This window comes from Sus scrofa, chromosome 5, assembly GCF_000003025.6.
Source record: "Sus scrofa isolate TJ Tabasco breed Duroc chromosome 5, Sscrofa11.1, whole genome shotgun sequence".
NCBI lineage: Eukaryota > Metazoa > Chordata > Mammalia > Artiodactyla > Suidae > Sus > Sus scrofa.
In genome coordinates this window covers 64659302-64684491 of record NC_010447.5, presented here as the reverse complement: position 1 = coordinate 64684491, position 25190 = coordinate 64659302, and the positions used below count along the sequence as shown (strand labels likewise).

At 51.1% G+C, this 25190-nt stretch overlaps 1 protein-coding gene across 1 annotated transcript in view; it reads right to left on the bottom strand.

The window, feature by feature from the left end:
• Nucleotides 1–24445, bottom strand: part of ANO2 (anoctamin 2) — a 342407-nt gene extending 317962 nt beyond the window's left edge. The window contains 3 exon segments of the mRNA XM_021092435.1: nt 5652–5978; nt 7242–7426; nt 23989–24445. Of these exon segments, the coding sequence (XP_020948094.1) occupies nt 5652–5978; nt 7242–7426; nt 23989–24010 (534 nt within the window). The 5' untranslated portion in view covers nt 24011–24445.

The following is a 25190-nucleotide window of genomic DNA, read 5'->3' as shown; positions in this document are numbered from 1 at the left end:
AACGTCTGAAGGTCAGCTGGGGTTCAAATCCCCGCTGCATCACGCAGCAGACGTCGCCATGGCAGAGCCGCTAGCCTCGCCGAGCCTGTTTCCTCATCTCCTTAAAAAGGTGGGACGAACATCCGCCCTGCAGGATGTTCACGGAGACTGAATGAGGACACAGAAGGGGAAGCGGGATCTCGTGCTATGACACGTGCAGGAGGCGCTCAGGAAACTTAGTTCCCTTCCTTAAAGCCACAGACTGAACCACACTCTACACACAGAGCCATTTCTCCATGGCGCCCCGCCGTCAGCCAAAGGCCGAGGAGGGTCGATGTTTCCATCAGCTGTTGAGTCAGATGGATAAAAATGCTTCCTGAAAAGGGGCGATGACAAAGGTCAAGGAACAATGGCCTCTGGTTTGAAGAAAGCCAGGCAGCATGTCCCAAGCCTGCCATCTTCTCAGCTAACTGAGCCCCATGGGGTGGTCACAATGTCCCACGGCCCAGAGGTCCCTGCATGACTCCCTCTGAGCCAGCACAGTCGGTTGAGAGGTCAGACGTCAGTAACTCGGTCCGAGGTCAGAGGGCAAGAAGTCAGGCATCAGAAGCAGCCCATGCCCTGGCAGGGAGGGGTCCCCTCGCTGCAGAGAGAGAGGAGTTTGGTCTTCCCCAGGCTCCTGCCTCACACGGGGTCCAAGCGGGGAGTTCTGCCTCCTGAACAAAGCTGTGGCCTCCGGGACCACCCAGCTGGCATTCTGCCCCTGCCATGCCTGACTCTGCCCAGAGGGCCCATGGACCTGCTGGAGATGCCAGACCAGGCTGATGAAAAGCAGCTTCTGCTGTGGGTTCTCTGGTGCCCTAATGCCTGGAGAGCCGGCACTGAGCCAGGGGGCAGCTGGCCTCCCTGTCAAGCCCTCTCTCCACTCCCAATTGGGAAGATGAGCTGCCCGCAGAGATGAAGTCTGGGACTGTGCCTGCTGGAATTTCAGGGCCTGCAGGCTGGAGAAGGTCTTGATACCCAAGTCCACAAACACAACCTCCAAGCCCATCAAGAGCATCACATGGCCCTGGCTCGCCCTCCCCTCAGATTCCTCCTGGTGCCACCCAAGCATCTGAGTCTCTGTCTCTGTCCCAAGCATCTGAGTCTCTGTCTCTGTCCCTCCAGCTCAGTCTCGGTCAAGGCGGGGGGTCTGGGAGAGCGCAGGAGGAGGTGGGTCCCAGGAGGCCCTTCTCAGCTCATGGAGGCTCATGGGGTAAGTCCCTCAACTGCCTGCATGAGCCTCCCATTCAGCAGCAATGCCCAACTCCAAACATGTGGTCCTCTTTTATCCAAACTGGCATGAGGATGCCGGGGTCTCTGTCACCCACAGGCATCTCCAGCGAGGTCTTGCTCTTTTTCTTAAGGGCTGCACCAGCGGCCAATGCCACTGCCACAGCAACATGGGATCCAAGCCGTATCTGCAACCTACACCACAACTCACAGCAACACCAGATCCTTAACCCACTGAGCAAGGCCAGGGATCTAACTCACATCCTCATGGATACTAGTCTGGTTTTGCTACTGCGGAGCCACAATGGGAACGTCCTCTAGCAAGGTCTTTAGCGGAAATTCTCATTAAATGGCCAAACGTAAGAAAACATAGAGCAAGCCATGACTCAGCCATCCAATAAATACTAAATAGTCTTTGCAATATGGACATGGAGCTTGTCAATACATGGAAATACGTACACAAAACAAAAGGTGACACAGCCAATGGAAGGTCTGCACCAACTCCCCTCCCATCTAAAGCACACCCAGAGAGCTAGGGTCCAAATGAATTCCACGATACTTAATCAGAGTTTGGTGGATGCAAAGTCCTTTTGATCTGTAAGACTAAGTCAATACTTTTGAATGGGCCTCTGATAGAAAACCATTTTCTCTCCAGCTGTCCTAAAAATCAAAGTGAAACTAGAGCCTTAAAGGCAGTCCAGCCCAGAGGCATGAGAACAGCTGAGCAGGTGGGGCCACTGCACCTGCTCTCCAAACTGCCACCAGGTGTAGCCAAACAAGGTCCCCGCTCCAGTGAGGTGCCAGTTCCGGGCTGCTGCTCAAGGCCAGAGGCTGAGCATCCTGATGCAAAGAAGAATTGTTCAGACCCCAACAGGCCCCAGAAAGTTGTTCAGAACCTCACGGTCTCCGGTCTAAGCAGTGTTTTGCACCAACATGGTATTGGGGCTGGGGGGACACTGGCCCTGACAGAGGTGACAAGTCATTCCCAGCCTTGTGGGGCACATGGTTGGAGGCAACCTGGTGCTCATTATCATTAAGGGAGCGACTAGGTAAACCAGTTCTCTGATCCATTAGGAAAAAAATGCACGCAGACCGTGAAAGGCTTGAAAAACGTAGTGCTGAGAGAAAAAAGCAAGCAGCAGAATGGGTTATTAAATAGAGTGCCTCCACCTAAATTAAAAATGCATACAATTCAGAGAAACTGTCAGAGGAGCCTAAGAAGATATGACAGTTAAATAAAATGTGGGATTCGGGCTGGGATCCTGGAATAGAAAAAGGACAGTAGGTACAAATTCAGGAAATCTGAACAAAGCAGAGATTTTAGTTAATGACAGTGTAACAAGATTGGCTCATGTGACAACTGTACCATATTAATGTAGAAGTTAATTATAGAGGAAACCAGGTATGTGCGTTAGGAGCACGCTCTGTCTGATTTTTCTGTAAATTTAAAACTGTTCTAAACAATAAAGTCTATTTTTTTAATGAAGAAAAAAAAGCGTAAAGCAAAAATGACACAATATATTACCCAGAAGCATGAGGCTTTGGAATAATTGCCTGTAGAGGGAGCAGGCAGTGAGGTCCAGGGTATCTGCATAAGTCACAAGAGGCTCCCTGTGCAGACCAATGATAATGACAATGCATCATGACTGAGAACTGAGGGGTTTTTTGTTTTGTTCTGTTTTGTTTTAGAGCTACACCTGCAGCATATAGAAGTCCCCAGGCTAATCAGAGCTACAGCTGCCAGCCTACACCACAGCCACAGCAACACTGGAGCCTTAACCCACTGAGCAAGGCCAGGGATTGAACCCACAACCTGATGGTTCCTAGTCAGATTCGTTTCCGCTGCACCATGAAGGGAACTCCCATGACTGAGAACTGTAATTCACTCAGCTCTGCACCACGGGTGCCACAGCAAATAATAATAATTAACTTTTAGAAAATAGAGAGAGGGAGAATTAAAAAAAAAAAAAAAAAAAAAAAAACCACCACTGCAGGACAGTAGCTCCTGATGGCTACACAAGTGGTACAGGCCCTGATGATACAAGGGACTTGGGAGAGGTTGAGTAGCTTGGAAAAGCCCAAGAAAGAAGAGTTAAGAGGCCTTGAAGCCGGAGGTGGGGGCTGGGAGGGAGGAGGGACAACAGGCCAGAAACACTCCACGCCCCCATCTAACACTAGTCGGTCCTAAGAGCTCTCTCTAGCCCCTCCTAATTTCCTAGCCAAAGCCAAGAAAATCCAATGCAACCAAGAAGAAACAGGCTGGAGGGGCAGCAAAGATGTCAGCAACACTAGTAACAGCAGGAAGTCTTCCAAGGACCGTTCCCTCGGAATTTCAGATCAATAATTTGTTAGTACAAGGGTATCCCCCATTTCGCATGGGCCATACTTAGGCTGAAAATTTTATTTACTATTGATCCAATGCACATGGAACTAGCCATGGTGAATTTTGATTTGCCACATCTGGCAACAAGAATAAGAGCAGCAGTAATACCAACTCATTGTTGTTGCTTTTAGATACCTTATTTAGTTTTGTTACTGCTTTTAGATACCTTATTTAGTTGTCTTGTTTCACCTTCATCACAACCCAGTGAAAAACAGATTGTTAATCCCTTTTGACAGGCAAGGAACCTTTGACTCAAAAGGATTAAGTGACTCACCCAAGGTCATGCGGCTCGCAGAAGCCAGGCCTGGGAGGTGAACCTCTGTATTCAGACTCCAGAGTCCACCTCTGGAGCAAGACACTGTTGCCTCAGCAGTTGCACGAGGCCCAGACCCCCAATCCCTGAGCCTCCCTGACTCCCTGACACCTGGAGAAGGTGGGGAGCCTGCAGCCTCCCACAGTGGTGGTGCCCAGACACCCTCTACGGCCCTCGAAACACGCCACTACCTGGGGAAACCTTCCCACCAGACCCCAATCAGAGGCACCAAGTGAGTTTCCAAAAGTGAGAGGCAGCACTCCCTCAGCAGGGAGCCCCAAGTCGCCCTGAAAGAGCGCAAGGTCCCTACAGTGATGGAAAGAATTACGAGAGAAGAGGCTCCCGGCTTGAACGTCTGGATGAGCAGCACAGGTCAGCACAACAAAGGTCTGGGCCACATGCCAGCCTGCCTGGGGACAGAGACATGGAGGAATGACCTCTGAGGGGCCCTTCCAGTTGGGGGAGGGCATTAATGTGACTCTTACAAAACAGGTTTCTGATGAGACTGTCACCCCACCCCTCAGCATAACACCCTTTTCAATCGTCCTAAAGAGTCTTTATGGAGCACCTACTGTGTACCAGACATTGGGCTGGATGGCTGCATTGCCCCAGCTAACGGGCAGCATGTAAAACTACAATCCTGCAGCACCGCGCATTTTGCAGATGAGGAGCCTGAGGCTCAGGGAAGTCACTGATTGAGTCAGCGAGCACTGGCGAAGCTCCTACTATGTGCCAAACTCTGTCCTAGGTGCTGGGGATACAGCGGTGAGGCAAACAAGACCCCTGACTTCATGGAGCCGTTAGGGGCACAGATAGAAAATAAATTACTCTACCATGATTTCAGGTGCTGGGCATGATGAGAAAGAGTGAAGCAGGATAAAGGAACAGTGTGAAGGGGTCGGGGCACTTTATCTAAGACGCTCAGGGGAGATGTCTGGAAGGAGGTAACACCAGAGCAGAGGCTTGAAGTGAGAGGGCTGAGCATGCACGGATCTGGGGAAGGCGGCCCGAGGCAGAAGGGACAACCAGGACAGCCACTGCAAAGGCCCTGAGGTGAAAGTGACCAACTCACAGCCGAGATAAGGCCAGAGGGCTGGCACCCGTGTGGGAGGTGGGAGGAGTAGGAGATGGAAGGGACGGCCAGGGCAGGCCATCTTTAAAGGATCATGTGATACGAAGAAACAGATGGAGAAGTGAATGAAGACCTGGATGGGTGGATGACGGATAAGCAGATAAATGGAGTTCCTTAGGCTGGCTACTGATCCGAGGTCAGAATACTGTACACAGCTCACGAGATCAAATATGACGTCCGGTTCCCAAATAACCAACCCCCCTGGGGGCTCCAGACAAGCACATGCCTTATAATATGTCTCCTATACAAGAATTTTAATCCTAAATTCAACAGGCAAACCATATCTTCATCCAACCAAATTCACATTACCAAGGCCACAGGATGGCCAGCCAGGAAGAAACTGTCTTATCTTCCACCTCTAACTAAGCCAACTTCCCCGGAACAGACTGGCACTCCACCACCACCGCCTGGGACCCCAAAACTCCTCCCCAAGCCCCTGAGCAAGAAAACCTCATTCCTCCTCCCCACCCCACCCCTAAAAAGCCAGCAAGTGCCACTGATCACCAGGAGCCCAGCTCAGCAGGCCCGCAGGCCCAGCCCATCGGAATCCTCTGTCACCGGAGAGACCTCACCTCCAAGTCCTTCTCAAGCTCCAGCCCGGCCTCCATCAGGTTGTGCTCAAACTCCTCCCGTTGCTCTTTCCTCTGGTCCTCCAGGCCGTCGAGGGGCCCCAGCTCAATGTCACTGGGAGCCCCCGCGTGGGGGTCCTTGCCGGTCTCCCCATTGGAGACGATGGCCAGCGAGTGGCCCGGGGAGCCGTGGCCCGGGTGCGCCCCGCGTTTCCGGTAGTGGTAGGCGAGCACGTAGTCGACCTTCCTCTGGTTGTCGTGGAAGTGCATGCGGCTCAGACGGGCCTCCGAGGACACCTGCTCGCTGGCATCCAGGTAGTTGTTGATGACCTGGCAAGAGAGGACGGGACACGGGGCTGCAAGGTCCAGCGAGGGAGCGGTGGGAGCCATGGGACGCTCACCTTGCGCTCCGGGCCCAGGGAGGTGGACTAGGAAGCTAGAACCTCACGGCTCCCAGAGGGAGGACAGAGGGACCCGAGTTCCCAGGCCTCGGCCGGCCCGCAAAGCCGCCGCCCCTCCCCGACCAGCGTCCAGCCCGGGCCTGGCGCCGCCCAGCACCCCCGCGCCCACGCACACACGTACGCTCACGTACACGGAGGCACCCGCGGCACAGACGCCAGGCAAACCACCGCCTGCCTCCACGCACCCAGCCCCAGGCCCACTCCCGCACGTGCGCACAGCCCAGCACGCCTCCGGCCTCGGTGCCGGCGCTCCCGCACACTCTGTGCACACGCATCACCCGAGTGCGCGCGGACACGCAGCCTTCCGCACGCACCACAGCATCCCCACCTCTTCGCAGATCGATCTGAATACTCACCGGCAGGTTCTCTAGATCCATTGGAACAAAGGCTGATTTCCAGCCGCCTGGCCACCCCTACCCCCACCCCACCGGGATTTACTGTCCACTCTGCCCTTCGCAGCCCCGCATCCTCCTCCTCCTCCTCCACCACCTCCTCTTCTTCTTCTCCGACCCCTGGTGAGGACCCTGCCAGAGACGAGGCAGTCCACTTAGTCCTCTCAGGAGATGGAAGGTTGAGAGAAGAGGAGAAAGAACGAACGAGGCGGAGCGGGGGAGGGACCCGCCTCCCCCTTTGGGTGTTTCCCTGTTTATTACTGGTTTGATACCCTGCTGCCTCGGCAGCCACCTGAGAGGTCACCTGGGCAACCAGATGAAGCGCCAGGCACAGGGAACAGCCTCAAAGGAGCCGCCACAGCAGAGGTCTGGTCCCTCCCATCTGTGGGAAGGGAGCTGGGAGTCTGCAGACCAGCAGGTGGGACCACCTGGCCTCTCACACCTCTGCCTTCCCTGTCCTCTGACCAGGGGACCTCAGCACTGCTGGGACATTGTGCCACCGTGACTTGGAGGGAAAGGAGAGGGAAAGGCCCCAAAGAAAACCCTGGTTTCTCCCTCTCTCTCTCTGTCTCTCTGTCTCTCTCTCTGTCTCTGTCTCTCTCTCTCTCTCTCTCACACACACACACACACACACACACACACACACACCTGTCCCCCCAAATCCAATGGGCGGCCCCTCATGCCAGAGGCTCCCTTGGGGCCCCCATCAGGGCCTCCCATCCACCCACCCCAGTACTCACAGAGCTGTTGGGGGAGCTCCCGCCACCAGGTGGCTGGCCGGAAGCTCGAGGGGAGCTGCCCTGCAGGCCCTGGGCTCTGGGACCCGGCACCTTGAGGTACTGCTGTCCATGTTTGGGGCCCTGGCCCCCTCTGACCACCATCCGTGGGCTCAGCCGACGTGGGGAGCCAGGGAGCAGCGGGATATCTGTGAGAGGGAAGGACAAAGCAGGGAGAGAAGCTTTAGGGGACAGCAAATGGGACAGAGAAACTGAAGCCCTGATGGGGGACACTCAGGATGGCTTTATAGCCACAACTCCCCAAAGCTGCCTCCCTGTCAGTCCTCACAAGCTCAGTTAGCAGGTTCACACTGGCTGCAGGGGAGGGGGGAATGCAGGGGGGTATGTCTCTCTCTCTCTCTCTCTCTCTCTCTCTCACACACACACACACAGCCTGGAGCCACCAGCAGGAGCTCCTTCTGATGAGCGCTGTCATAATCTTGTGTAATTCTCAGAAAAGAGGAGAGGGGTGGTGCCCTGGGGTGAGGAGAATGGGGCACTGCCAGGAAAGAGGCCTTTTTTTTTTTTTTTGCTTTGCTTTTAAGACTGCATCCGCGGCATATGGAGGTTCCCAGACTCGGGGTCGAATTGGAGCTATAGCTGCCGGCCTACACCATAGCCACAGCCACACAGGATCCAAGCCGAATCTGCGACCTACACCACAGCTCACGGCAATGCCGGATCCCTAACCCACTGAGCAAGGCCAGGGATCGAACTTGCAACCTCATGGTTACTAGTCAGATTTGTTTCCGCTGTGCCACAACGGGAACTCCCGGAGAGACACCTTGAATCAATGTCAAAGTCTAGGCCTCTAGAGTCCCTCCTGGGCAGGAGGACCAGCGGGCAGCCCCCCACACCCTTCAAGGAGAAAGCAAGGACAGGCCAAAAGAAGGCTCGGGGCAGGGGTGACCCTCGACAAAAGGCCACCTCCAGGGCCCTTGAAGAGTCTCCACATCGCTGTCTGCCCCACCAAGTCCTCACTGATGCCCAGCATCTCCCTGGCCCTCCTGAAGCAGCCCTTCAGGGCACATGGGCAGATGCCTCAGCTCTGCCATCACTGGCTCCGAGCCCGTTTCTCCAGCTGTAAAATGAGAATCCCCAACTTGCAGGACTGTAGTGAGAATGCGGATGAGAGCTACACAGGTAAGCACACGGAAGAGTCATTAGCCTACAGGGATGCGAGAGAAAGGCAGTTATTCTCATTGTTCCAGTTATGTTTTCATTCTAAACTCCATGTGAGCATAAATCACACTTTATACATGCAGCTCAGCACTTAGCATCTGCTGAATGAATGAATAAATGGATGAATTTCCTTGTCTCTGAAACATTTTACTTACTTGACGTTTCAGCGTTCTGTGAGCCACTCTAGTAAATTAATTGAGCCCAAGGAGGGGGTCGTGGGGACCTCCAGTCTACAGCCAGTGGCTCTGAAGCACAGCTGACAACCTGGACTTGCGATTGGCATCAGAAGAGAGTACTGGATGGGGGGAGGCTTGCAGGACTGAGCCTTTCACCTGTGGGATCTGGTGCTCTCGGCAGGGAGATAATGTTGGAATTGAGTTAAATTGTAGGACACCCAGCTGAGGTTGCAGAATTGCTTAGTGCAGGGGGGGAAACCTCACACATTGGCACTGGAACTGGAATTGCAGGCTGCCAGGAGGGCGGGGGCACGGCTCACATCTCTGAATCAATTAGATGGGTTTTCACAAGGCTTGGACTAGAGCCTCCTCTCTGTACTCAGCTCTTTCCCTGGGCGCTCGCATGCACCCCTATGACTTTAATTAGCACCTCTATGCTGATAACTCTCAAATTTTAGCCTTTAGCAATTACTGTCCTCTCCCCCCTCCACCTGGCATCTCCACTTGGAAGTTTCAGAGCCCCTCAAAATCATCTCGTCTCAAACCAAACGTGCGATCTTCTCCGAAACATGACACTTTATCAGTGTCCCCATCGCCGTGAATGCTGCCACCATCACTCAGTCCATGAACCAGAAATCTGCAGGCAGACTTGACAGCCTCCTTCCCTCACACCTCATTTCCAATTTGTTACCAAGGCTATGAATTTCACCCCTGAAATATCTCCCGAATCTGTTTTTCACCACCTCCATGACCACCGACCTAGTCCAAGCTACCGTCTTCATGCACCTGTCTTAGTCCACAGCCCACGGCACCCCTCCTCCATCCTTGCTCCCCGTTGCTGTTCCCCACAAGGCAGGCAGAGGTTCCTCTCAAGATACCAAGGGGTCAAGAGACACAGTCGAGAGCAAGGCAGTGCCAGGCTGGGCTGATAAAGCACAGGAAGGGGGCACCCCAGGCACAGAGGAGCGGGAGGTGAGTCCTTGGGGCCCCAGGAGGTTTCCAGAGCCTCTGAGAAAGACAGCAAGAGGAGAAGGAGGAGGTTTCCTGTGGGAGATGGACTTCCAGGACCCTCCCTCGAAGTTTCCCTCCTGGCACCATTCCCGTCTCATTACTAAGCGACGGCAGGTGAGTGTGAGATGCCCAGAAAAAGAGGGCAGTCCCCTGTCACCAACCTTCCACTGCGTCCCTCAAAACCAGACAGGCCAGGGCGCCCTGAGGGGCACAGAGCATCCACATCCTCCCGGGCCAAGGACAAGACTCAGGCCAGCGTGGTCCTACTGACAGGCACGCCCTCTTGGAGCCTCTGAGCAACCTGGGCACTTCAGATTTTTCAAGCATCACCTGGACCCTCCCCAAGTATCCAGGGATTGATGGGTGGATTTCATTTCAGAGTCAACACTTTCACCGAGGTCTCAGTCTGCTTTCCTGCATGAAATTGACCCAGGACAACAACCAACATCGGAAACGCCAAGCTCAAAATTTGGACCCAATGGCCCTGCCGATCACCCCGCCCCTTGCCCCACAGGTCCTGCTGAACGTCACCTTTCTCAGCGTCTGAATGTGGCCAAAGCGATAGAAGGACCACCCTCCAATCCCCTCCCCACTAAAGGACCATGTGCAGATCTGCCTCCTCAGCTCTGCTCATCTCACAGCCTCAGCTCAGAAACAGCCCTCTCTCCCCGATGCTCAAACACCCCTGATGTTGATTCAGGCACCGTCTGCATCCCGGCCTTGAACCTGACTAGCTCAGAGCTCACGGGCCTCCTTGCCAGTAATCTTCTCCCTTCCTGACCCTCAGCTCACAGTGCAGCTGGAGTTACCATTTTGAAACAATGTGACCAGGTTACTCCCATTCGGTGGCTTCCTGCTCCTCTTAGGATGAAGACCAGATTGTCTAAGAGGTGCACAGGGCCTGTCATCATCCCAGCCCCGCCTGCCTGTCTGAACTGCTTCCCCACCCTCAACACCCATCCAGAGCCCATCTTCCCCCCGCCAGCCCCTCCCGCCCTGCACACACAGGGCATCCATTGCTCCAGGCCCAGCTGGCCATTGGAGGCGGGGGCAGTGTACATATATAAACTTTAGCATCTCTTTTCCCTCTAGAACCATTGACTTCCCAGGCCCCATGTCAGACACTGGAAACACAAAGTCCATAGAACATGCTCCTTCCCACCAACCCCTAGGGGCTCACAAGGAAGGCAGGCTGGTAAGAAAAGAAAATAGACTCATTAAGAGATAATTTCAGGAATAAGAGAAGAGCTAAAGTTGGAATATGAACAAGGACCTACAGCAGTGCTCTGCCTAAAGCTACCTCCTGGCCTCCAGAGTATGTGACTTTTGAGATGCATCTGGAAAGGAGCAGGAGCATCGTCCAATGAGCACGGGAGGAGAGGAGACACCAGGGGGAGAGGCGATTGTGGGTAGGGTCCCTTATAATCAGCCGCTGGTCTTGGCTATTTCAGATCATCAGCCTCCTGAGAGCCAGGACTGCAGCCTTCTTCGCGCTCCTTTTCCACCCACATAGACCCAGCAGGTGGCCAACCGTGTGGTGGGATTTGAGGGGCAAAGAAAGAACCCTTCTGGTTTATAGAGCCCATTTTTACCATGGCCTAGAGGGCTTTTTACTGTCTTTCCTATCAACCTTCCCAGTATCAATCATCTCTTGCTGGTCAACACACACCACACACACACACACACACACACATCAGAATGACTACACTATCTGCAGCTTCTAGAAGGTGACCTGTTGTTTCTTATCTTTGGGTTCTCTCTTCTGCCTCTAGATGGCTCTCCTCAATACTATACCCATCCCAAATCCCACTCTGTTAACATGCAGGGTTCACAAGTTATAATAACATTAAAGAATTTGGGGAAGTTCCCACTGTGGCACAGCGGGTTACATAAGGATCCAGCATTGCTGCAGCTGTGGTGTAGGTCCTGGCCCAAGAGGTTCCATATGCCACGGTGTGGCAAAAAAAAGAATTTTTGTTAGCAAAAACAGAGCAACATAATTAGAAAAGCCACTCCGGCTAAAGTGAGGATAAATGGGGTGTCAGGAGATGATGGATGGATGGATGGATGGATGGATGGATGGATGGATGGATGGATGGATGGATGGACGGACAGGTGGGTGGGTGGGTGGATCCCTAACTCCTTTGCCTCTACAGATGACCATTCGTAATACTTTTGTCTCACTGGTCACTCTGCTACTCAAAACCTCCATGGTTTGGGGGCTTGCAAACCATTTGGCATTCAAAGATTTCCATAGCTGTCTATTACATAGCTCTACTGCTTCATCCATCCATCAGACAAGAACATTTCTCGTTAGCCAGACCTAGCTCCAAACTAATTTTCACTCTGTGCCTGTCCTCATGCAGGCACCCCTGCTTGGAACATTCTTTCCACTTGTTTGAATCCCGTCCTGCCCAAGTCCTACTCCCACACCAAGCCTTTTCTCACCACTTAGGGAAGTCCTCAAGAAGTTCAGAAAGTTTGCCTTTTTGCCTTTGTATTCCTAGCACAGAAGTCTGGATGCAATAGGGGCTCAATAAACATTCGATGGTAACAATGTGGGGACGGAGAGAATCCTTTCTGGTGAGTGAATTTTGAAGAGAGGGAAGTCAACTCTCTGAGTTAAGCACAGACTCGCCCTAATCATAACCACAGTGACACTAACAGCTGGCACCTGACATGTGCCAGGCACTGTTCTGAGCAGTTTCCATGTATCAACGCATTCAGTCATCACGATAACTATGAGATAGGTCCTGTTGTTGTCCCCATTTTCCTGATGAGAAAACGGGCATAGAGAGGTCAGGTAAGTTGCCCAAGGTCACCTGCTAGTAAGTGACATAGAGTCCACACTTAGATATATGGTGGAAAAGGAAAGGGACAGCCAGGAGTAAGTCCCTTCCTGCCTGGACATTATTTTTATTTTTATTTATTTTTTCATTTATTATTTTTTAAATAGGGTTGCACCTGCAGCCTGTGGAAGTTCCCAGGCTAGGGGTCGAATCAGAGCTGCAGCTGCCAGCCTAAGTCAGAGCCAAAACAACGCCAGATTCAAGCCATGTCTGCAACCTACACCACAGCAACACCAGATCCTGAACCCACTGAGCAAGGCCAGGGATCGAATCCGCATCCTCATGGAACTAGTTGGGTTAGTTACTGCTGAGCCTTGATGGGAACTCCCAATTTTTTTTTCTTTTGTATTAACACCCAGTCCCAGGCAGGTCTCTGGTTCTAAATATTTCCCTTCCCTGTGCTAAGGGAACACACTGTGTGTGTCTGCGTGTGTGTTTGATCTGTCCTAAGCTTGCCTTATGCACATTCTAGATGGAGCTCCTTCCTTCTAATAGTTCAAGACCTACGACTAGATCCGGGATCACATTCGTGATTCCGGCAGTGATTGTAGAGACCAATGGTCTCAGCACTGGGGCACAAGAGAAATAAGTCCAGGTCTGAAGGTAGAACACAGACAGCAATATCGTAACCTTCTTAGGTGACTCCAAGGTGCATCCAAGGTTGAGAGCCACTCTGTGTCCCCACTTGCCCTCGCTTTTACCAGTCACTGAATCCTACTATTTGAAGTCTAGCCTCCGTGGCAGGCTCCCTGTCTGCATAGAGCAGTTTGTGGGGGCTTCTGTTTCCCCTTCTTCTCCTAGCTCTGTCCTTTGGAATGTGGTGATCCTAACTCCGCTGATAGTCCAATGAGGACGCATCTGGTCTTAAGTCAGAGAAATCTGTGTGTGGCTGGGCACAGAAGCCCCATAAAGGTGAGGTTATGAGAAACCGAAGCAATGCATCTCTCAGTGTTTCCTCCCCTAGTTATTGTGGGATCTCCAGTCCCCCTTCAAGTCCAACCCAGTAACTATGGGAGTCCCTGGAGAGACAATTCTCCAAGCGTCTATATGATGTTACCACTCAGTGGGTGCTCGCTGTCAAGACTTCCCTTTGCCCAAGGGTCGGGCAGCACTGGCCCTAATCCCAAAGCCCACTGCCCATCCCCCTGCTCCGGGGTAAGGATTCCGTGGTGAACAAGACTGGCACAACTCCCGGCTTCAAGGCGAGAACAGTCTAGCAGTGAAGGGCTGTCTATTTGATATGAATTTCATTGTCTCAGTTAACAAGGCTGTAACAGAGAGAAAATTTCTGAACAGTTTCCTATAGACTATAAATGTATTTGGGGGTATTTTATAAAAATCTCAGGTTCATCCGTGTCCCTTATGTCTGCTGAATCCCTCTGTAACTCTCAGCATCTTATCCAGAGCCAAAGGCTCCAGCAGAGTTCCCATGGTGGCTAAGCAGGTGAAGAACCCGACTAGTATCCGTGAGGAGGCAGGTTCAATTCCTGGCCTCACTCAGTGGCTTAAGGATCCAGCACTGCTGCAAGCTGGGCGTGGGTCACAGAAGCACTCGGATCTGGCACTACTGTGGCTGTGGCTGTGGCCTAGGCTGGCAACTGCAGCTCCAATGAGGCACCTGGAAGTTCCTAGCCCAGGAACTTCCAGATGCCACAATTGTGGGCATCGAAACAAACAAAAACCCCCAAACAAAAACAAAAACAGGAGTTCCCGTCGTGGCGCAGTGGTTAACGAATCCAACTAGGAACCATGAGGTTGCGGGTTCGGTCCCTGCCCTTGCTCAGTGGGTTAAGGATCCGGCGTTGCCGTGAGCTGTGGTGTAGGTTGCAGACGTGGCTCGGATCCCGCGTTGCTATGGCTCTGGCATAAGTCGGTGGCTGCAGCTCCGATTCAACCCCTAGCCTGGGAACCTCCATATGCCGAGGGAGCGGCCCAAAGACAATAGCAAAAAGACTAAATAAATAAATAAATAAAATTAAAACCTTTAAAAAAAAAAAAAAAAAAAACGGCTCCAGCAGCTTAAGTGGAAGAGCTCTGACTAGAAGCGCTGTCTCAGGCTTTAACCTCGGAGCCAGTTCTTTTTGAGCGACAGAAATCTGTTCCATCTTCTTTACAGGGATGGGAGTAAGAGTAAGTGCATCATGTGGTGTGGGTCGCAGACGAGGCTCGGATCCCATGTTGCCGTAACTGTGGTGTAGGCTGGAGGCTACAGCTCCGATTAGACCCCTAGCCTGGGAACCTCCATATGCCATGGGTGCGGCCCTAAAAAGACAAAATAAAAGAAAACAAAAACAAACAAAAAAGCAGAATAAGCTCATCAGTCTTGGTTCCTCCCAGGAGGAAGAAAAGGGTCAGAGCTGGGAGGTGGTGCAGGAGGAGAGAGGGAGGGACACTGAAGGCAGCCAAGCACACCCAGGAGAAGAGTCGGCCAACCTCATGAAAGTGCTGTCTGTGTGTGGGTGTGTGTGTGTGTGTAGAAGGATGACGGTTTACTCACAATCGCACTGTCATGCTCTTTCATGTCAATGTACCTGCAAAACAGGTTGCAGTTAACTGGCTAAACAGCTTTGACCAATTATCTTACAGATCAGCCACGTCCTCATGACCCAGAGGGAGGGACATTTTTACCTCAATCCCATCAGTCACACTCCAAACCACAGGAGAGGATGAGCTGCCAATGAGTAGGTTTCATTTGAGCAACTTCTCCCAGTTCTGATCTGTGTATTTTGTCATGGAGGGAAGCACTTCCTGGACTGAATTTCTTATTCTTTTTTTTTTTTTTTTTGGTCCCTTGTCTTCAGTTTTAGAATCTTGGGTCTGAGTATTGACCATAAGTGCTCTTTGTTTAAAGGGCTTTTTTTTTCTTTTTAGGGTTGCACCTGCAGCATATGGAGGCTCCCAGGCTAGGGGTAGAACTGGAGCTGCAGCTACCAGCCTACACCACAGTTCATGGCAATGCCAGATCCTTAACCCACTGAGTGAGGCATTGCCATGAGCTGTAGCATAGGTCGCAGAAGCAGTTCAGATCCTGGGCTGCTGTGGCTGTGGTGTAGGCTGGCAGCTGTAGCTCCAATTCAATCACTAGTCTGGGAACCTACATATGCTGTGATTGCAGCCCTAAAAAGAAAACAAAAAAAATTGGAAGCTTCATGAACTTAGAAGAAAGAGAAGCCTGTCACTGGAGAAGGGAAAGCTCCATGCCTGGCTCCCGTGAGCTTGGCTCACTCCTACAGCCGCGGTGTAAAGGTCCACCTGGGGTAGGACTGCAACCTGTGCAACTTCATTTTGGCCCCCTGACTTCTCACACGTACATCAGAGCCTTGATCATAAAACCTGCTTGAGACTCAAAGGGGGTAGAAGTGCATCTACGAGTCAAGTAAACTCAAATGCTAAATTTCATTAAATGTAGTTACCTTGTGGCTAAAGGACTGGATACATGTAATAGAAAAACTGGAGACACATTTACTTCCCTTACAGACAGGAAGGCAAGCACCTTCGTCTAAATTAGATATTCCAGGAGGGACTTAGAGGCAAATACATAACACCACCATGACATAGCACACATTTTAAAAGCAGCTTTTGAGGAGTTCCCATTGTAGCTCAGTAGTAACAAGCCCGACTAGTATCCATGAGGACGAGGGTTCGATCCCTGACCTGCTCAGTGGGTTAAGGATCTGGTATTGCCATGAGCTGTGGTGAAGGTCGCAGACATGCCTCAAATCTGGCGTTGCTGTGGCTGTGGCTGCAGTGTAGGCCGGCAGCTACAGCTCTGATTCAACCCCTAGCCTGGGAACCTCCATATGCCACTGGTGCAGCCCTAAAAAAATAAATAAATAAATAATTGCAGCTTTTGAAATTAACACAATATTATAAATCAACTATACTTCAATAAAATGTAATAAGTAAAAACACAAATAAATAAATAAATATTAAAAGCAGCATTCTTAAGTTGCCATATGATCTAGCAACCCCACTCCTCTGCACATATCCAGAGAAAACTATAATTTGAAAAAATACATGCACCCCCAATGTTCATTGAAGCACTCTTTACAACAGCCAAGACACGGAAGCAACCTAAATATCCATCAACAGATGAATGGATAAAAAAGATGTGGTACCGATATACAATGGAATACTACTCAGCCATGAAAAAGATGAAATCTTGCCCTTTGCAACAACATGGACAGACCTAGAGATTATCATACTAAGTGAACTAAGTCAAAGAGAGAAAGAAAAATATCATATGTTATCACTTATATACAGAAACTAAAAAATGACACAAATGAACTTATTTACAAAACAGAAACACATTTAAAGACACAGAAAACAAACTTGGGAGTTTGGGATTAACAGATACACACTACTAGATATAAAATAGATAAACAACAAGGTCCTACTGTATAGCACAGGGAACTATATTCATTATCCTGCACTAAACCATAATGAAAAAGAACATGTGTGCATAAGTATACCTGAATCATTCTCCTATACACCAGAAACTAACACAGCATTGTAAATCAACTGTACTTCAATCATAAATTTTTAAAAATGATAAAAGATAAGCAACTAGAGTTCCCATCATGGCTCAGTAGAAATGAATCTGACTAGGATCCATGAGGACACAGGTTCAATCCCTGGCCTCGCTCAGTGGGTTGAGGATCCAGTGTTGCCGTGAGCTGTGGTATAGGTCATGGACGAGGCTCGGATCTAGCTTTGCTGTGGCTGTGGCATAGGCCAGTGGCTAGAGCTCTGATTTGACCCCTAGCCTGGGAACTTCCATATGCCAAGAGTGTGACCCTAAAAAAGACCAAAAAATAAAATAAAATAAAAGCAACTGAATCTGCTGGCCAGCTACTGTCACACCAGCTCCCCATTCATTCATTCATGCATTCAAAGACTATTTAATAAGCATTTACCACATACCCTGTCCTGTCCTGGGTGCTGAAACTTGAAGATCTCAGAGCCTACTTGGGGAGCCAAATGTCTAGACCTGGTAACTTGAATACAGTATAACAGGTGTGACTATGCCACACTAAACTTACCATTTTTGATGGGTCCCTATGACAGAGACTACAAGGTGCTTACCAAAATCCATGCTCTCCTCTTCTTCCTGGACATACAGCTAGACCATATTTCCCAGCCTCCCTCCCTTGCAACTAGATGCGGCCACGAGACTGAATTCCAGCCAGAGGAATGTGAACAGAGTGATATGTGCTATTTCTAGGCCTGGCCCACAGAAACCTTCCACGCATGCTCCTACAGGCTCCTCCAGGCCCCCCTCCCCTCTCAGATAGCTGGAATGGAAACTCGCAGGGCCACTGAGAGAAGTCATAGCTGAAGGTGGCTGAGCCTCCATCACCCTGGGTCCCTGCAAAGCTTTGTGGAAAAGAGCCACCCCGCCAACTTATTTACCCGCCCAGGCCTATCACTTTAGTGAGCAGTGAACTGCCTCTACGTTTTCCTCATTTTTTTCATCTGCTGTGAGAGCAGCCAGCTGTGCATAGTCTTAATGGACACAGCACCCTTCCCTATCAAAGTGGATGATAATAAATACCTTCACTTACAAGGGCGGTAATTCAGCCCGTGGAGACACCATCCATGTCAAATACCATACTGCAGATCCTGGCTCCGATTTCCCTCAACGTGACAGATTCGACACCCTCCTCCCACTGGCACACTCCCTCAAATATAGGGACTGGATATCATCTTTGACTCTTACTATGCAGCCTGGCTCATAGTAGGTACTCAATGAAAGGCTGGACAGATGAGCAGAGGTGAATTTCTCGCCAAAGTCACCTCTTCCCTGCTTTCTGCAATGGAATTCTAGAGCTTTGGATGGGGAAACAAGTGAAGAGAAGTCACCAGAAGAACTGCGCTTTAAGAAATGCTAAAGGGGGAGTTCCTGTCTTGGCGCAGCGGAAACGAATCCGACTAGGAACCAGGAGGTTGCAGGTTCGATCCCTGGCCTCGCTCAGTGGGTTAAGGATCCGGTGTTGCCATGAGCTGTGGTGTAGGTCACAGACGCGGCTCGGATCTGGCATTGCTGAGGCTGTGGGGTAGGCTGGCAGCTGTAGCTCAGATTGGACCCCTAGCCTGGGAACCTCCACATGCCTTGAGTGCAGCCGTAAAAAAAAAACAAAAAAAAAGAAAGAAAGAAATGCTAAAGGGGGAGGTCTTGTCATGGCTTATTATTAACGAACCCTACTGGTATCAATGAGGTTGCCGGTTCGATCCCCAGCCTCATCCCTGGCCTTGCTGAGTGGGTTGGGGATCCAGTGCAGCTGTGAGCTGTGGTAAGCTGTGGAGCAGGCCGACAGCTATGGCTCCGATTTGATCCCTAGTCAGGGAACTTTGATATGCCATGAGTTGGGCCCTAAAAAGCAAAAAAAAAAAAAAAAAAGAAATGCTTGCTAAAGGGGAGTTCCCACTTTGGTGCAGCATCAGGACATGTTTGATCCCCAGCCCAGCACAGTGGGTTAAAGGATCCAGTGTTGAAGCTGCAGCATAGATCGCAGCTGCAGCTCGGATCTGATCCCTGGCCCAGGAACTTCACATGCTGCAGGCTAGCCAAAAAAGAAAAAAAAATGCTGAAGGATGTTCTTTAGGATGAGAGATGTTATTCAGGATAGAAACTTGGATGACAATACTCCTGAGGGAAGAGTCTTACATCCCTTTCATACAGAGGACAGGAGGGAGAGACTGAGATCCCTTGGTCTATGTGCACTAAGCCACCAAGTTTTCTACATGCACTAAGCCACTACTTTCCAAATGAGAGGTTGAACCCATAGTTAGGTATCTAATGGTTTGCAAACAGCATTTTTTTTTTTTTGTCTTTTTAGGGCCGCACCCGTGGCACATGCAGGTTCCCAGGCTAGGGGCCAAATCAAAGCTGTAGCCAGCAGCCCACGCCACAGCCACAGCAATGCCAGATCCTTAACCCACTGAGCCAGGCCAGGGATCAAACCTGCATCCTCATGTATACGAGTTAGATTTGTTTCCACTGAGCAGCGACGGGAACTCGGAAAACAGCATTTTTAATAGAATAGAATGGAATGGACCAGAAAATAATAAAACAGAAACACCTCTTTAAAAACGAAAAACAAACAAACAAAAAAAAACCAGAAACAATATAATAAATGCCCACGTGAAAAGTAATACTCTTTCTAAAACTATTAGTGAAACTACAGCCCGTTATGCTGGGCAATGCGTTATATAAAAATCACCAATGTCACTGTGACATCCTTCTTAAAGTTTAATGGTGATGAACTAGTCTCCTTTCATTAGGCAATGCAAGTGATTATCACTTTCCCGCACTGCCTATTAGGAAGCTCATAGATAGGTTTTTGCTCACTTACAGTCCCTATTCCTTCTTCTCTAGGTTATAGTGATATAATATGTTCCCAATCTTTCATTATGTGGTGCTTGTTAATTTTTCCTTAAGTGTTATTATATCTAGGTTTTCCTTTTTGTAACTGTTTGAAGATTAATAAATAAGAAATAGAAATACATAACTAGTTATCTGATGTAGGCAAAAACAAAAATGGATTAAAAAGAAGTCAGGGAGTTCCCGTCATGGCGCAGTGGTTAACGAATCCGACTAGGAACCATGAGGTTGCGGGTTCGATCCCTGCCCTTGCTCAGTGGGTTAACGATCCGGCGTTGCCGTGAGCTGTGGTGTAGGTCGCAGACGCGGCTCGGATCCCGCGTTGCTGTGGCTCTGGCATAGGTCGGTAGCTGCAGCTCCGATTCAACCCCTAGCCTGGGAACCTCCATATGCCGCGGGAGCGGCCCAAGAAATAGCAACAAACAACAACAACGGCAACGGCAACAAAAAAAAAAAAAAGAAGAAGTCAGGATGGAGTTCCCGGGTGGCCTAACAGTTGAGGATCCAGTGTTGTCACTGCTGTGGCTCAGGTTCAATCCCTGGCCTGAGAACTTCTGTATGCTGCAGGCACAGGTAAAAAAAAAAAAAAAAAAAACAGGGTGAAGAATAATTACCAAAATATGAAAAAACAGTTATTGTATATACTGACTTTAATTTTTTCACAATGGGTGTGTATTATTACTTTTTAATTTTTTAAACTTTTTTTTTGTGTGTGTGTGTGTCTTTTTAAGGCCGCACCCACAGAATATGGAAGTTCCCAGGCTAGGAGCGGAATCAGAGCTGTAGCCGCCAGCCTACACCAGAGCCACAGCAACACCAGATCTGAGCCGCATCTGCAACCTACACCACAGCTTATGGGAACGCCGTATCCTTAACCCACCGAGCAAGGCCAGGATCGAACCCGCATCCCTCATGGATCCTAGGTGGATTCATTACCACGGAGTCACAACAGAAGCCCCATTTTGTAAGCTATCTTTAATTTTTTTTATGATGAATGACAGCCTAGAAAGTGGGAATTTTCCCTTCATGAGGAAACCAGTCAGAAGGTTTACAGAACTGGTTTACTGGTTTACAAGGGCAGCGTGTTTTACACCTGTGTTTGCTGCACAGACAGACGCCAGCCAATTGTGAGAATGGCCAACCTTTCGTATAGTTTCAGCAGAAGTTAACCTAGATGGAGAGATGTCAGCCACACTGACTAATAAATGATTTCCTTAGAGTTTCTGGAGGAAGGGCAGGGTTGTCAGTAGCTGTGAAAGAAAGACCTCTAGTACAGCTTGAAATACATGATATACAGAGGGGCTAATTGGCTCCAGCTCCTCCTTCTCACGTCCATCAACAGTGGATGTGGCTGCTACGCTAAGACCATCCTAGACCACTAAGGTCCTGGCAGGCCATGTGTGCCCATGTTGATGGTTGTGGCCCCAGCACAGCGTGGGCTCAGTAGGTGTGCTCTGAACTGATACCAGCAGCACTCACGGGACATGGTATGAAGATCAGCAGGAATGATCAGGAACCAGGTTATCTAGAGCCATCTGGTCACTGGGCAAGTCCTCTGCCCCCAGTGGCCACTGGGTCAGCCTTCCACGTGCTCATGAACCATAGATGGGAAGCTCAGGCAACCTGTGCTCACTAGGAAATGTCCCCAGTGTGGATGGCAATGGCACATTGCCTTAGGAGTTTGCTGATGACAACTAGCCTTCTTGGGACTGACCCCACCAAATAAACGAACCATGATGACTCCAGATTGGAAATCGTGTCAAGGCAAACCTTCCCAGACTGTGACCCCAGCACCACCTGACCACCTTGCAAAATTAGTATCTCCCTCAAGGCCCCAGGGCCAGCCACATTTCCCCTCCTTGATGGCGCCTACACTTCCTTCTCATGGCTACTTTTGTCTTTTTGTCTCTTTGTCTTTTCTAGGGCCGCATCCACAGCACATGGAGGTTCCCAGGCTAGAGGTCCAATTGGAGCTGTAGCCACCGGCCTATGCCAGGGCAACAGCAACCCAGGATCTGAGCCACGTCTACGACCTAGACCACAGCTCACGGCAACGCTGGATCCTTAACCCACTGAGCGAGGCCAGGGATCGAACCTGCAACCTCATGGTTCCTAGTGGGATTCGTTAACCACTAAGCCACGACAGGAACTCCCCTTCTCATGGCTTCTTAAGGACAAAAGCAACAAGGTCAGGCGGAGGGGAAATAAGTTTGAGTTCCAGCTTTATCCTTTTCTAATTGTTCGGTGGTTAACACAATACAACAGGCATATTTCTCAACCTCTCTGAACTTCAGCCTCCTCTTCAATGAAATGGACTTATACTGGCCCCCAAATTTGTTGGGAAGCAGAGCACAGTGTCTGGGATACAGCTGATGCTTGATAAATGTTAGTCGTTCCCTCCTCTTTGAAGGTTTAAACTTCTGGCCTGAGTCCCAAGACTCCACCAGATCTGGCTCACTCTTACCCTCCCCCCTTTCAGGCTCTCAGCTTCCCCCTCTTTGGGGGGCAGCCCATACATTGCTCACTGGGTCATTCTCCTCTGATGCCTTTGCTAGTTTAAGTCTCCAGATGGTTCCTTCACTGAATGCAACTTCTACTCAAACTCATCTCCCAGAGAGGCCTTCCCCAATCACCCAATCACAACTGGAGACCAATTCTACTTGGTAACTAGAGGCAAGAATCTCGTCTCCAGCGGTAAAGTTTCTGTTCTCCATGTGTCCTAAGAAAGCCAGGCATAGACAAGCTCCTCTTAGCCAGTAGAAGCATCCTCAGGATGGGTGGATTTCCAGAAGATCTAATGAGGATTAGAGAAAATGAAAGACAATCCCCACTCTAACCTCCAGAGCCTCTGGCCCCTCTAGCCATGCCTCACAGAGGAAGAGGGCAGAGAAGGTACAGAGAGAAACCGGACCAGAACCCGAGGCTGGGGTTTGGAGCCCATCCCCACACCTCTCACAGCTTCTTCCATCAGCCAGCAAAGTGGCCCAGGTGCCCACACAGAGGCAACTCAGAGTGGTGGGGGTGGCTGGAAAGGACCTTCTGGGGTCCTTGGCTCCCAAAATGATGGTACGTGGCAGGACACAGTGAGGGGGTGATTGGGCCCTGGACACCCCGCAGCCAGGGCAGGGCTCTGATGTCAGGTCCCAAAAACAAAGCCCGCAAAAGGGCAGGGATCCGGAGTCCCGCTGTCCTCTGGGAGAGTCCCACCCTTGTCTGAGATCCTCCCCCACCTGTCAAGGCCTTTGGGCTGAGACTTAACCTTGCTCAGTGGGACCTTCTGTCCTGGACCAGCATCCACATGGTCCCACATCACACCTGCTCACAAAGTCTGAGGACTAGGGGCCGATACCTGGCTTCCAGTCCTTTCTGCCCACTGTTCATCCCCATGGAGCGGGCAGCTCCCCAGTCTCGGCCTCTCTCAAGAACCACCAGATACAAGACACCTAACAAAATCTCCTTCCAAGCGAGGTCAACCCTGCCAAATGCATCTGTCTATTCAAAATAATTTGGAGGTGCAGCTGAATCATTTCCTGCTCCCCCAAACACTGCCACGATTTGCTTTCCCTCTTAAAAAAAAAAAAAAAAAAAAAAAAAAAAAAACCTGTCTCCCTGTACTGTGAGGTGTAAACGCCCTTCCTGGTGATGGGTTTGGCAAAGGGCTGGAGGAGGCCTCCTGAAACTGTGAGGATGCTCCAGCCACACCAAAGTCAAACTGCTGGGGGGTGGCTCTGAACCTCTATCCTCAGCAGACTGTTTCTGAATTAAACCCCAGCTGTTTGCTTGCCATTCAGATACGCTGTACTAAACATCCCCCGACTTGTAACAAGAAGATAAAGAGGTAGCAACTGGTAATCCACTGCACCCATGCTCTGCCTCTCTCGTCCTACCTCCCCTCTCCTTGATAAGAAATAAGTGTCCAGGAAATCGCTCTGTCTCCTGGGCTCCCGCAACAGGGGAGAGGGATCAGCTCCCGCACCTCCCCCTCCAGGTTCACTTGGGGTCACCAGTTCCAAGGGGTAGGAGTTTGCCATCTCCTTCCCTCTCAGCCCCTCTCCCTCCTACAGCTCACCAGCTGCCCAGGATCAGGGTTCCCGGCAGGGAAGACTCACCGCGCAGCCCGGGGGTGGCCATGGTGCGCGCTCACACGGGACAGGACACCCGGACTGCCCCTCGGCTGCGCTGGCGTCTGGACTGGCTTATTCAGCTGCCAGGCTAATTCCATAGCGGCTCAGCTCCGTCTGGACGTGCCCGCCCCGTCCTGCTGCCGCCGCCTCCTCCCCCATCCCGCGTCAGACCACCCGGCCTCCTGGCTGCGCCCTGGGCGCACGAGCGAGCGCAGGTCGCGCCACGTGGAGGAAAGAGCGCGTTCCCGCGGACCGACGGGCGGGTTTAGTCTGGGACACGCTCGGGTTAATGAAGCTGAGGGGCGAGACAGTAAGACTGCTGCTCTCCCCGCCCCGGGAGCTGCCTCCTAACCTGGTTCGGGAGTGTGAGCATTCAGCCGGATTATCTCATGAACCGTCTGACTGATTAGTTTCCAATCCTGAGAAGCCTGCTTTCTGCCGCTCTGCACCCCTCCCCCTCCCCACCCCGACCGCCCGCCCGGGAGGGTGGGGGGTGGGAGCCTCCCCCGACACCTGCCTGCCCAGTACCTGCACTCTACCCAGTACTGGCTGTCCCCACCTTCCAGGAACAAGAGGTGGGACAGAAAGAGGGGCTGCAGGAGGCAGGAGGAGCAGGTTTCAGAACTTCCCAGGGAGACGCTGGGACCAGTTGAGAAGGTAGATTGCTTGCGAAAGCTGCACCCCGGGAACAAGAGGAGTGCCGCCCCCTGGCATGCTTTCCTACCTGGCAGTGGGCAGAAGGATGGAAGAGAAGATCTCCAAAGGGCTGTTCTGCACGATGGAGCCTATAGAGCCTATAATTCCAAGAGGCCCTCAAGCTAAACAAGTGTATTTAGACCAGGGACCGCCCCCCGCCCCCATGAAAAGGTATCCTGTTAGGAATATATGTCAGGTATGATGGCGAACTTTCTATCTCCTACACTGAGAAGGTGGGGGGGGTGACGGCTCCCCACCTTAACGAAGAGGAACCTGAGGCAGTAAAGGCAGGGTGACCACACAGAATGAGTCGGGGGGCGGAGCAGAAGGAAAATCAAAGCTGTCCCTGCCAATCTCTGGCTGTATTCTAAACACCAGGAGTGATCCAGGCTGGGGTGGATGCAGACCCCCTCCGCCTCGGCACCCTCCTCAGAGCCTTTTCCAGAGAAATTATTTAATCCTGGCCACACGGCTATGAGCGAAATACTGCC